A 12810-nucleotide genomic window follows, 5' to 3' on the forward strand; every position below is an offset into this window, starting at 1 on the left:
CAAACTTTTGATACCAACAAATGAGAAAAAGATAAAGAGCAAATTTATAAATATTATCGTATATATTTAACCAGTAAATCAGTCTCCACAATTAGGAGGCCAACAGGTTGGAAACCACATCAACATGCAAATATTTGAAATATTTAGTAAACAGAAAGATTTGGCAGTCAAAAGCAACATGGCTTAGAATATAAATTTGTTATAATATCTTAAAGATGATGATGGAAGATTATGAACAGTATTGCCTCATAAAACAGTGAACAAAAAACAAGTTTAAAGAAAACTTGGTGAGACCTTTTATCTCTAAGTTAAAGTCATCCTGAAGGCCTTTAAGGATGAAACTAGAAGCTCAACAAAGAGAAGGAAAATAGAAAAAAAGATCTGTCAAGATTTCTGTAGCAAACTTTTTTTCTTATTAGTGACCATAGAGCCATTACATTGTGACTCAAAACATTTCTCAATGTGCTGAAGAGTAAACAGAATAGAAATTCCCACTGCTTGTTGTTGTTGATGAATAAAACAGAATATTCAGTAGAAATGTTTTAAAGAGTCTTGTCCAACAAGGTATCTCACATGTATATATATATCAAAAAAATGTGAGATTCCTTGAAACATGTATCAACAAAGATAACTTTATTCAATCCTCTAGTGATGCTTGCTAAAGGTGTTTGCCACAGTCATGGAGGATGCCCAGTGCAGAGTGCAAATGGAAGAGAGATTCCTTATAGATGGTGAGATATTCCAAATGCTTCTGTTTGGGGCAGTTTTATACTGGTAGCATCAAGCCTTGGAACATTGCTGAGCCTTCTAAATGAAAACAGTGATCAGCATAAAAGAATTCAGTCTTAGTATCTTCAGAGGAATATTGTAGTAGATGAAGAATGTCTGTTGTCCAAACTGATAGTCAGCAGTTGCGTTGACAGCATATCTGTCTGGTCCTCAGGTTGATATACCTTGGATAGATTTTGTGACTAGACAGTGAGTTGGATACAGAATTGAATGGAAGGATATTGGATAGCTTTTGCTTTTAATGACCTTGGGTTTCTTCTTGAAACAAAAGCCTATATTTTAATTTTATCATCATTTTTTATTTTTATATCTCTTGTTTTTAAATTTCATATTCCTTTTCTATTCATTGAGGTATTCCTTGTAAAACAGAATTTTGAAAAGGGGAAAAGCAGTTTAGCTAAATCAACCAATATATCTCAATAGCTGATATTATATGAAATATTTCATATCCTTGGGGAATTACATTTTCTCAACTCTTCTCTAGGACCAAATTTTGTCATAATTACATATAACTTTACATTTTTTCTTGTTCTTTCCATTTTTATTTTTGTAATCAATGTGTATGTTATTTTCTTGGTTCTTCTTACCTCACTCTGCATTATTTGTATGAGTCTTCTCTTTGAATTCTCAACATTTGTTTTTTTTTATGGTACGGTAATATTCCAAATAATTCACTTACCAAAATTTGCTTAGTCATTCTTTATTCACTGAGTTGACTATTTGCATTCTCCCAGTGACATTGAATAGTTGTGAGTTATCAAATATCTACAAAGAATTAAGTTTACAGGCTACTCCACTGGCAATGGAGAGTTGCAAGATGGACATGAGTCCACCAACAATCTCTGACCATGAAGAATTGTATGAGAGAAGTAGCAGAAAAGAGTGTTGTCGGAAAAAAATATATGATTAGAAAAAGAGATGACAGATCATAGGTTTAGTGCAAGGGAAAAACCAATGAATAGCCCAAATGATCCTTTGGTATGTTAAGAGATCTAGACAAGGCTCCTAACATATTACATAATTAGATGTTATTCAAGAAGTCAGAGAAACAAGTTATAAAATAAGGAGGTGTGGATGAATTGCAATCTGCTTTTTACAAAGTATACTTGTTGAAATTACAGATCCATTAAAGCATTAAAGTACAACCTAGTAAGTTTAACTGAACAAAATAACCTTTTTACCAAAAGCACTTTTAGTTTCTTTTAAACAATAAGATCATAATTCTTGCATGATCTGACTTTGATTTTGGTAATAATTTCCCCATCTAGGATTCTATTTTTCATCTTTCTTTCAAATTTATTCATTCTACAATTTGATTATCATGAGCAAAACAATAAAATGTGGGTTAGAAAGAGGCTTCTTGCCACCTTTTAGAGATATGCTGTCTAATTTGTTCATTAAGCAGGAGAATTCTCCATTTATTAATTTTTTCATTTAAATGTTATGCATCTACTCCATTGAGAACACTGCTAGGAGGGAAAATTTTTTGATAAGATGTGTTTCTTGCACTCAGTTTGTATTGTAGCTATGTAAAAAAACATATCTTAATATACAATATTATAAATATTTTAGAGACTTTAAAGTACTACATAAGATCTTGGGAGAAAAGTCTTTGTCAGTAGTAAAAATCAGACACACATAAAACAGGTCAGTGCTAAAGGTGGAGATTTATGATATCTTTTCAAAAAGGTGGTATCTGAAGCTGTGAGAATAAGATTCACAAGAGAGGAAGTGTAGAGGGTGAGAAAAGAGGAAGGCTTTAGAATAACCCAAATATAAGAGATCAGGAAAAAGGTAACTGGAAAGGCAATAGTTAAGTAGGCAGAGTATAGGAGAATATTGTACCTCTGGAGCTCAGGGAGGAGGTTGGGAACATGTCAACAGAGTAAGAAGTGGCAGAGAACTGAGGGAACAGAAACATTGGCTTATGGAGATTAGGAATAATAACTGATATCCTTTTCAGAGTTGAAATGAAGCAATGAATGAAGAAATGGAGATACTGCTGGTAGACATCTGTTAGGAGAGAGATGGTATGGCAGATGGAGTAGAACGGTTAAGGGAAAGTTGTGGATTTTTTTTTTTAAGGATTGAGGAGACCTGGTCATATTTGTAAGCAAACATGAAAGAAGTAATGAAGAAGAGATTGAGCAAGTAGAAATAACTTCCAAAACAAGGTCATAAAAGAAGTGGGAGGCAGTAAGAAGGCTGCAGAGGGAAAGAGTTGACTTTAGGAAGACTTCCTGGTATGTGGCAGGAAAGCAAGAGAAAAAGAGTGGTGATGCTGACATGTTTTTAGAGATGAAAGAAAGGAAACTCTTGGAGAGGCCATTCTTTTAGGAATATGATGAAGTTCCCATCTCATTCCAATAATGGTATAGTGTCTACTATGTCCGAGAATAATTCTAGAGATATGCTAAAGAAGTTTTCCTTTATTTTATTGTTGCATGTCTTAAAAGGGGAGAATCTGAGAAATGTGACTCGTTTAAGGATTCTTCTTTCCTTTTTCCTTTTCAATTCATTAATCATCATTGAATAATATTTACCATTGTGTTTTCAAAGAAAATAATGGCTTCAGGTTGTTTTTTTTTTCCGTACTTGAAATAGTAATAGAAGAGATTCAGTAGTCCAGAGAAAATTTAAGCCTTTCTTTTAAAAGTAAATGAAGGAAATTTTGGGTCCATATTTATCACTTTTAAAATAAAGACCTTAGCTTCAATATCTTAAACTCTCATAAATAATAATTCTAATGGGAATCTCATTATTACTTCCAATGAATCAAGAGTGGGATAAATATAAAATATCAATCAACACTACCTAGTTCTTTTACCATTACCTTTGTACATAAGAATAATTCACCTCTAAGCTTATTTTATTTCAGGAAGATGAATGTGCAGGCTGTACAGATGGAACTTTTAGGGGTACACGTTATTTCACCTGTGCCCTGAAGAAAGCGCTGTTCGTTAAACTCAAGAGCTGCCGGCCTGATTCTAGGTTTGCCTCACTTCAGCCAGTTTCCAACCAGATTGAACGGTGCAACTCTTTAGGTATTGTCAACCCTTTTAATTTGTTTCCAGTTTGGAATAGATTCTATTTCTAGTCTCATGATTTTGTATAATAGTTAGAAATGAAAATATTGTGGTCAGTTTTTTGTTAACATTAATATACCTTTTAAATCAATATTAATAACAAAATCCCTATTGGCTCATAGTGATAATTTTAAATATCCTAGATGAGAAATTAATTTTACCAAGATTTTAACTATACATAATACTAATTGAAAACTTTTAAAAATCAAGAAATTTTTTTAACTTTACTATTATGTTTAGTCATTTAATTTTCACTAATTTCAGAAGAATGAAATAAAAATTGTTTTTTTTTACACTTCTTTATCTAAATGAATTGATTACTACAAAGTTAGTCAAGACTTTGAAATAAATTGATCTTACACTAGAAAATTGTTTTTGATTTATTAGCATAAGGTATGTCTCTTCTTGTTAAATATTAGTTTCCTGAAATTATCACTTGCCTAAATTTAGCAAATAACTAGATATTTTTAGTTATGACATACATACTGGAAAGTACTTCATTTTAAGAGTTGAGTGGGTAGAAGCAAAATGTTGACTTTTTTTTTTTTTTTTTTTTACCAACAAATGTTTATGAAAAGCACTTTTTAAAAGCATCCAATAAATTCAACATGTTACTTTCAGAATTGTCCTCCTTGTTCTTTTCCTTTTCAGCTGTCTTTTTTAACTTCATTAAAAACACGATTTAATGACAAAAAGCATTTTTAATTGTAACAGTTAAACAACTTTGGTTAACAAAATAAACATTTGTAAAAGTTTTACTTGGCTAACTTTTGCTATATATGATCTTAAAAGATTATATACTAATTACTAATTAAGATCAGGGGAGAGTTGAGGGTAAAAAAGCCAGGAATCAATTAGAGGTTTTGTAAATTGAGCTAAATAGTGCAAGTTGAACTCATTTTTAATCTTGGAAATTTGTTTTTCATAGTAGTTATGTAGCAGTACATCAAAATGTAGTTAAGTAAAATCAAAATGTGGGTAGAAATAAACAATCCAGTTATTTTTTGAGAAATACTTTCACGTTGATTTTGTCTTTTCAGCGTTTGGAGGTTACTTAAGTGAAGTGGTAGAAGAGAATACTCCACCAAAAATGGAAAAAGAAGGTTTAGAGGTAATGATTGGAAAGAAGAAAGGAATCCAGGGCCATTACAATTCTTGTTACTTAGACTCCACCTTATTCTGGTAAGTTTAAAACATAATTGAGTGACAAAGTTGATAGGTTAATGATAATATTAGAAGCAATATGTATTACACTAAGGGCAATACACATCAAACATTTAACTTTCTAAAGAATAAACAAGTGTCATCTCTGTATGCATCAAATAGTGGGGCTTGCAGCAGTCCATTTGTTGGTATGTAGTAGGTTTCTTTTATGGGATAGACTCAAATCTAAAAACAAACCAAACCACTCAAAATATTTTAGGGGGTAGAGTCAAATTCAGAAATCAGCCATTCAAAAGATATACAATAGAACCACTGTGATATGTGAAGCTTGTTCTTCTGTGAATTGAGTTACTTGTTTGTTAGCATGCAATGATTATCCCCTTTAATTGGTTCTCTCTCAAAGAGAATTATCATGGTATTTAGAATTGAAAGGAATATTAGAGCACATATAGTTTAGCCTGATCATTTTACAGAAGAGGAAACCGAAACCCAGAGAAGTTAAGTGATTTGCTCAAAATATTAAAGGACAGAGTTATGATTTGAACATATATAGAATTTGCTCAAAATATTAAAGGACAGAGTTATGATTTGAACATATGTAGAATGTTTGTGGATTTGTCAGTTCTTTGGCCTAGATCTGTACTTTTTTCAAAGATTTTCAGTTCCTTTTGAAATCATTATCCTTATCCTTATCATTATCCTCTTGTAATTGTTTTACTCAATTATCTTCTTGCCTTGTAGGCAGTTAAAAAAACCCCAAGAAACAAACCAGAAACTCTTGTCAAAAAGCAACTTTAGTATTGTTAAGCCCAGTTGATCCTAAAAAAGCATTTTTTTTTTATCCTATTTCTTCTTTTGCCCTATTTCTTAATTGTTTCATTCTGGTAGGATCTCCTGGGGGATAACAAGATCTATTCTGATCTTTATAATATGGCACAGTTTACCTTGCCAGCCATATTTTCTGTTCCCTTTTCATCCTTTACTAGGCAGTTTGAATTTTTTCTTGCTGTTCTTTATCTTGTTCTGCAATTTTCTACTTAAATGCATTGTATATGCAGTTTTCCTATACCTGCAATAAACTTTTCTCCACATTTTCATATATTGATTTCTTGCAGCATTTTGTTTTGACTCCTTTCATTTTTCATTATATTGTATTTGGGTATGTGTTTTAATTCTCTGTATATCTTCCATACCTTCCTATTTATGTTGAGGACCCTATCTTCCTAGTTATTTAAGTTTTTAATTCTCCAGTCTTCCTTGACTATCTCCTCTTTCAAACCTTCCTTATCCAATTAGTTGATAAATCTTGCTTAGTTTTAACTTCACAACGTATCTCTCTCCACTTACATAATTACCACTCTATTTCAGATCTTTCTTAACTCTTACCTAGAGGACTACAAAAGCTCCTCATTGATTTCTCTGCTTCAAGTCTCTCCCTTTTCTAATTCATTTTCTACACAACTGCCACAATCATCTATCTGAGGTACAGTTTGACCATGACACTCAATCTTAAATTATCTCTGTTGCCTATAGGATAAAATACAACTATTCAGTTTGGCATTTAAAAGATCCAGTAATCTGCTTCTTGCTTGTCTTTTTAGCCTTATTTTGGACTGTTGTCCTTGACGAAATCTGTTTAGTCTGAACTAGGTTACTACTTCCCTCCATATTTAATCGTCCTCCTCCTGTTCATTCCCACAAGCCATTCCTCATGCCCAGAGGGTACTCCCATTACATCTCAATTACATCCATCTCCAACATCAAGAATCATTGCTGTCCTTCAAGGTTTATTTCAGTGCCTTTTCCTCTATGAAGTTTTCCCTAATCTATCCAGTTAGTTTACCTTTTTTTCCTTCTTAGTTTACCTTTATTATACTTACTTGTATACATGTATAGAGAGTAAGTAACCTTAGTAGACTATAAGCCCTTATCACAGAGTTGGGATTACATTAATTTTTGTCTCTATATACCTTGTGTCTGATGTAATGGGTTGCATATGGTAGATTTTTATTATTTGTATTTGAATTGAGGGCATAGATGTATTTTTCACACTCATAGCTCTACCTTCTAACACAGTGTTTTGCATAAAGTGGATAATCTATAAAATTATTTTAATTAAATTGAATGATTGATCTAGGAGTTTCAGTTTTCTCTTAGAAAACATTAGTGTTTAATAATGTTTTAGTTTTTTCCTCTACTTTATATTCTGGTCCTCCATTTTTTTATTTTTGCTTTTAGAATTAATATGTTAATTCTTGTATTAATTTAATATTTTCTTGTGTTGAGAGTTCCTCCCAAAGCAATTTTTTTTCTTTCTTTTTTTTTTTTTACAGCTTATTTTCTTTTAGTTCTGTTCTGGACACTGTCTTACTTAGGCCAAAAGAAAAGAATGATGTAGAATATTATAGCGAAACTCAAGAACTACTGAGAACAGAGATTGTAAATCCTCTTAGAATGTAAGTATCACAATATTATAGCTTAATATCCTACCTTTGAGATAGGTATTTGATTACTATTGTATGATAATTAACTATTCTATCATATTATTAAATATAGAAGGGAAAATAGCCAAATTCCATTTTTACAGTACATTCTAAAACTAATGCCTATGTTTTTGAGGGGGGAGGGGTCTTCTTTTCTCTCCAAGCCAGAGCCTGATCACACGCATCAGTACAGAGACTTTGACCTGTTACATTTCTGACTTGGGCTAGTTTGCCATCCCAATTGTCAGCAAGCTAACTCTGTCTCCCAGGAACTCAGCATACTGCTGTCAAACTTAGTGTAGATACCTGTTCAGCTTTAGTTGTGGTAGCTTACAATTCCCAAACTCACATGATCCATCAGTTTTATTAGTCTTCCTAATCAGGGATTACAGGAGTGTGCCATAGTACTCAGCCTTAATACAAACCTTACAAAAAACCAAAATACTTTAGTCATTCCACTGTAACTTATATTAGTGTTCTGATTTCTTAACTCCAATGAAGTACTATGTAATGTATCATGAAATGGTTTTAAAATATATTGAACTTTAGTGATTATGATGGGTTAAGGAAAAACAAGATGCTTGGGATTTTATTTATTATTATTATTATATATGTACATTTTATTAGTACTAACTAGTATTAGTACATTATATTAGAATAGTGTCTAAATGAACTAGATAAATTGAATTTAAATATATTGTGCTTAATTATATAGGATTCCAAAAAGTGTTAAAGTAGTTAATGGAAACTTTAAATTGTACTAAGACTTTTGGAATATCCTTTATGTAAAGGATTAGGGCCACAGTGAGGAAAATATTGTGTATATTGTAGCTAACTGTTAACTCTCGTATTAGATGATTTTTTAAAATTACAATATTCTTGCAAAAAATATAATGTAAAAGTTTTATAGTTAAAAAACTTTTTCCTAGTACATGAAAGTATTTTTCCTTGGTTGTAGGAATTGTTTGAATTGGCAGAAGTAAAAGGAATACCCAATAAAAGTTTTTGATCAGTCAGTGAGGAGATATGGTGGTGGTATGTGAGAACATCTTAAGTTAGGACTTTGAACTTAAATATAAAATATTTTTAAAAGTTTTTGTTTTCTTAAATTTTTTTTCAAACAAAGTTCTCTTTCTTCCCCTTTTCCCCAATAGGAAAGGCAGGAAAAACAAAATTCTGTTACAAATATTTATAAACAATCATAAAAATTTTTTGCATTGACCATATCCAAAAAAATTATGTTTCAGTCTGGAGTCCATTGCCTCTCTTTGTATGGACAAACTATAAAACTCTTCTGTGTGTGTGAGTTGTGTATGTGTGTAGTATGTTTATTATATATTTTATACAATGTGCATACACCACACACATATGTATATCTATAATGTATACATTTATATATAATATATACATGAGTCTTCATGAACTAAAGGTTCATCTTTTTTTTTAACAGCAGCAGTCTTCCAGTGATATTGTATGACTGTGTCATGTATTCAAAGAATTGAAGTTGTGGATACACTCTTAAGGGAAATGGAGAGGCACATTGTAGGCATGAACTTGGGGCAATACATTGTAAGCAAGGAATTATGGCAGGAGAAATGATTTAGAAAAAGTTATCAATGAAATGTATGATTGAAAAAAATAGGAATGGGCTTGTGGCAAGAGTAAGGAATTACTGATAAATAGCCGGAGTGTTTGCACTGGAATTTTTCACAAAGTCATGGCAACGTGAGGAAGATCTTTAGTATGTTGGGCTTACCTGTGTGAAGATGTGGATCAAATGTTACCTGGATTGATCAGGCATGGTGGAGTTGCAGTGTGGATTTTTGGAGTTGGATATATTAAATTAGTATCAGCATTAGTTAATTTCTACTTTTGACTAAGTTTGTCAACTAGGACCTGTAGGTTTCTCATAAACTTCTTTCTTTTATAATATTTTTTTCATTTTGTACTTGTGCACTTAACTGATTGAACCTAAATATGGGCTAATTCAAGCCTGTTGTGGTGGTGGTAGGGTTTGTTTTTTGCTTTTTATTTTAATTCTTTTATTTACCACATTAAATATTTTTACTATTTTTGTTTTGCAAATGAGATGAGTATTCCTTTTATATTTGTTTAAGACATTGGCATACATATTCAAAAGGAATAGTGCCAAATATAGAGTCCTTCAGCAAGCCAATTAGAGACATCCATGGTATTACGGATCTATTAATCAGTACTTCTTGAATAAAGTAGTTGTTCTGACTATATATCAACCTAATAATATATCCAGTCTTCTTTTCTTCATATCATAAGAAATGATGTCATGTAATTATTTGGTAATTACCCAGCAGTATGAAGATATAAATATACAGGAGTTTCAATATTTCCTCAGTATCTCACTTGATCACTCTCATGTTCTCCCTTATATTCTTCTAGCTCAACTTTCATAGAAGTGTATACCTTTTTGAAACATTTTCTAACAACCATAATTAATATCAAATACATTTCTCTTTAACTTCTGTTTTGTAGTAATGAATTTTAGGCCACCAATCAGCATAATACCTATCAATCATTTACTTCTCACTGTTGGAATTTGAAGTTGTTTATTATGTTTTGTAATACTATTGGAATATTTCTTTCCATTCTCACCCCTCATGGTTTAGAGTAAGCCTTTATCCATATAATTCTAAAAATACCAAATCTGGTGAAAAATGCAAATTTTGACTTAAAAACTGTCTCTGTAATGCATATAGTAATATAAATATATGTTTCATATATTAAATAATTATGTATTATATGTAAATAGAAATTTAAATCTGCCATGTCTTTACTGTAAGTGGTGATTATTATGCCATTATTTAAACTATTTGTTAATTTTTAATAGAGGTATAAAGTAGATTTTTTTCCTTTTCTATTTGCCATATCCAACAAAATTTTTTTCTCCATATAAACCAAATTTGAATGTGCATCTTTTTTGTTTTTTTCTGACAATAAACCACATGTTTTTGGAAATTAAATTATTGGGGGTAGCTAAGTGGTGCAGCAGATGGAGCACCAGTCCTGAATTCAGGAGAACCTGAGTTCAAATGTGATCTCAGACACTTAACACTTCCTGGCTTTGTGACCCTGGGCAAGTCATATAACCGCAATTGCCTCAGCAAAACAAACAAATAAATCATCTTTGTAGATACTTTTTGTTCTTTGAAATTTGTTTGTGTTGTCTCAAAAAGAATTATGCAAATGTACTTTTTCAGAATAATTAGATATTATGTTAATGTATGAAATCCTGAAGTTAAAATTTGTACAATTCTGAGTGTTTATTGTGTTATAATTTAAATGCGTTTATAAACTAATAAGCAGGTATTTTATCTTCTATTATAGATATGGATATGTTTGTGCCACAAAAATTATGAAATTGAGGAAAATTCTTGAGAAAGTTGAGGCTGCATCAGGTTTTACCTCAGAGGAAAAAGGTAACATTGACTTCATAGGAAGTATATGTAGTAAAAATAGATTGAAATAAAATTATATTAAGCACATTGCAATCTAAAGGCATGTGTATATAACTAGAGATTTAGTTTATCATAGGATGAAAGGCATATTTATTTTATGGAATTTTTTTCTTTCACAAATTGTATTTTCTGTCTTCTGAAAACAAAGTGGTAATGATAATTTCTAAGAAATTGGCTAATTTGAATAAATAATAAATAGGCAGAAAGGACAACACATTTTATTTGTAGTATAATGATGCTGTGGATCCATTCTTTTTTGTTAATTATTTCTATGGGGTTCACATTAAGATTTTGGTTATTTTTTGGAAGGCCATCAATAATCAAATGAAATTTTTGGAGATTTGCAGCTTACTGTGGAAAATTGCAGATGATATACTTATATGGAGAAAACTAAAAAATAAATTTAGTAAGTCATAAATGCATAAATGGGCAGCAGGGTGACAGTGGATAGAGCGCTGGACCTAGAGTTGGAAATACCATATGTGGCCTCAGACACTGCCTTACCTGTGTGATCCTATACCAGTTACTTAACTCTATTTGCTTCAGTCATTATTTAAATGATAGGGAAAAGTGGCTTAATCCATTTATCCCAAATATCTGAGAAGGCAATGGCAAGTTTTCACATTGTATTTAAATTAGTATTACTATTCAACTATGTAGGATTATTGTGAAAACTGGAGGACAGTGCTGCTTTAATCTTTGTATGAAATCTTTTTCATTTCTAGATAACAAGGGAAATTACAGATTTCTGTTGATAATTAGAACAATATTAATTTTGAAATTGAATATGTGGTTGAAATGACTTAGAAATTTGGTTAAATCTTTTCTGCCTAAATTGCTTTCATTTTCATTTAGATCCTGAAGAGTTCTTGAACATCTTGTTTCATCATATTTTGAGGGTAGAACCATTATTAAAGATAAGGTAAATTTCTAATTCTTTCATGACAGTTTAAGAAAATTGATTCTTCCTTTGAATCTATCTTCACTTCAGTAGAAGTGACAACACTAGTATTCATTGCTAGGTAGCAGTGGCTTAAATTAATTTTAGTCAGTAGTTTCTCCAGAAAAAGAAGCTTAGCTTAGAAAATGATTGTAACTTAATTGTACTTTAATCTGATAAACAAATGTTATTGTAAACCATTCTTTTATGAAATTGTGTACAAATATTTTCGTAGAATAAGTTAATGAACCTTTTAGGGGAATCTTATTATAAGATAATCACATTCTGTAAGAACATTATTTCTTTCTATCCATCACTGACTTAAAAGAATTAAATTTTTAGTTTTCAATTGGGTTTATTGTTTTCAGTTAACTCATTAGTCTTTTTTTTTTTTTTTTTTTTTTTTTACCTTAAGTAAAATTGTTGAACTTGATACATTTAGTTCTTGAGCTGTTTGGAACCTTTGGGGAATGTTTCTAGATATCCGAAGATTTACCCCTTAAGTGCTAGAATTCTTAAAACTATTTAAAACTATTTTCATGGCAAATTTTCTAAAATGTATTATACTTTTTTTGATTTTCTGAACAAGAGTATACCAAACATAACTTTTTATTAAATATTCAGTGTCATTATTTTTCAGCTTTGGTTATTGGGATATTCTTAATCATGAATATGTAGAGGGCTATACTACTCAATAGTTCTGCAACCCAGTACTGATTTTGGAACTTTTGTGAAAAAAACTTCAGTTACTGTTTTATAGTTATTTTTCCATTCTCATAAAGGTGGAATGAATCTTGATCAATATAAAATGCTTGCCTTTTTTTTCATTTTTATATCTTTTCAAGAGCTAAAGCAAC

General features: G+C 30.9%; 1 protein-coding gene across 4 annotated transcripts in view; it reads left to right on the forward strand.

Annotated features, from left to right (window-relative positions):
* CYLD (CYLD lysine 63 deubiquitinase) overlaps window positions 1-12810 on the forward strand; it is a 62778-nt gene that overhangs the window by 32343 nt on the left and 17625 nt on the right. For all 4 annotated transcript variants that reach the window (XM_074293368.1, XM_074293371.1, XM_074293370.1 and 1 more), the window contains 5 exons: window positions 3668-3833; window positions 4916-5057; window positions 7373-7495; window positions 10883-10974; window positions 11869-11935. In XM_074293368.1, coding sequence (XP_074149469.1) covers window positions 3668-3833; window positions 4916-5057; window positions 7373-7495; window positions 10883-10974; window positions 11869-11935 — 590 coding nt within the window. The remainder of the gene's footprint in view (window positions 1-3667; window positions 3834-4915; window positions 5058-7372; window positions 7496-10882; window positions 10975-11868; window positions 11936-12810) is intronic.

This window comes from Sminthopsis crassicaudata, chromosome 2 (assembly GCF_048593235.1).
Source record: "Sminthopsis crassicaudata isolate SCR6 chromosome 2, ASM4859323v1, whole genome shotgun sequence".
In the NCBI taxonomy this organism is placed as follows: Eukaryota; Metazoa; Chordata; class Mammalia; order Dasyuromorphia; family Dasyuridae; genus Sminthopsis; species Sminthopsis crassicaudata.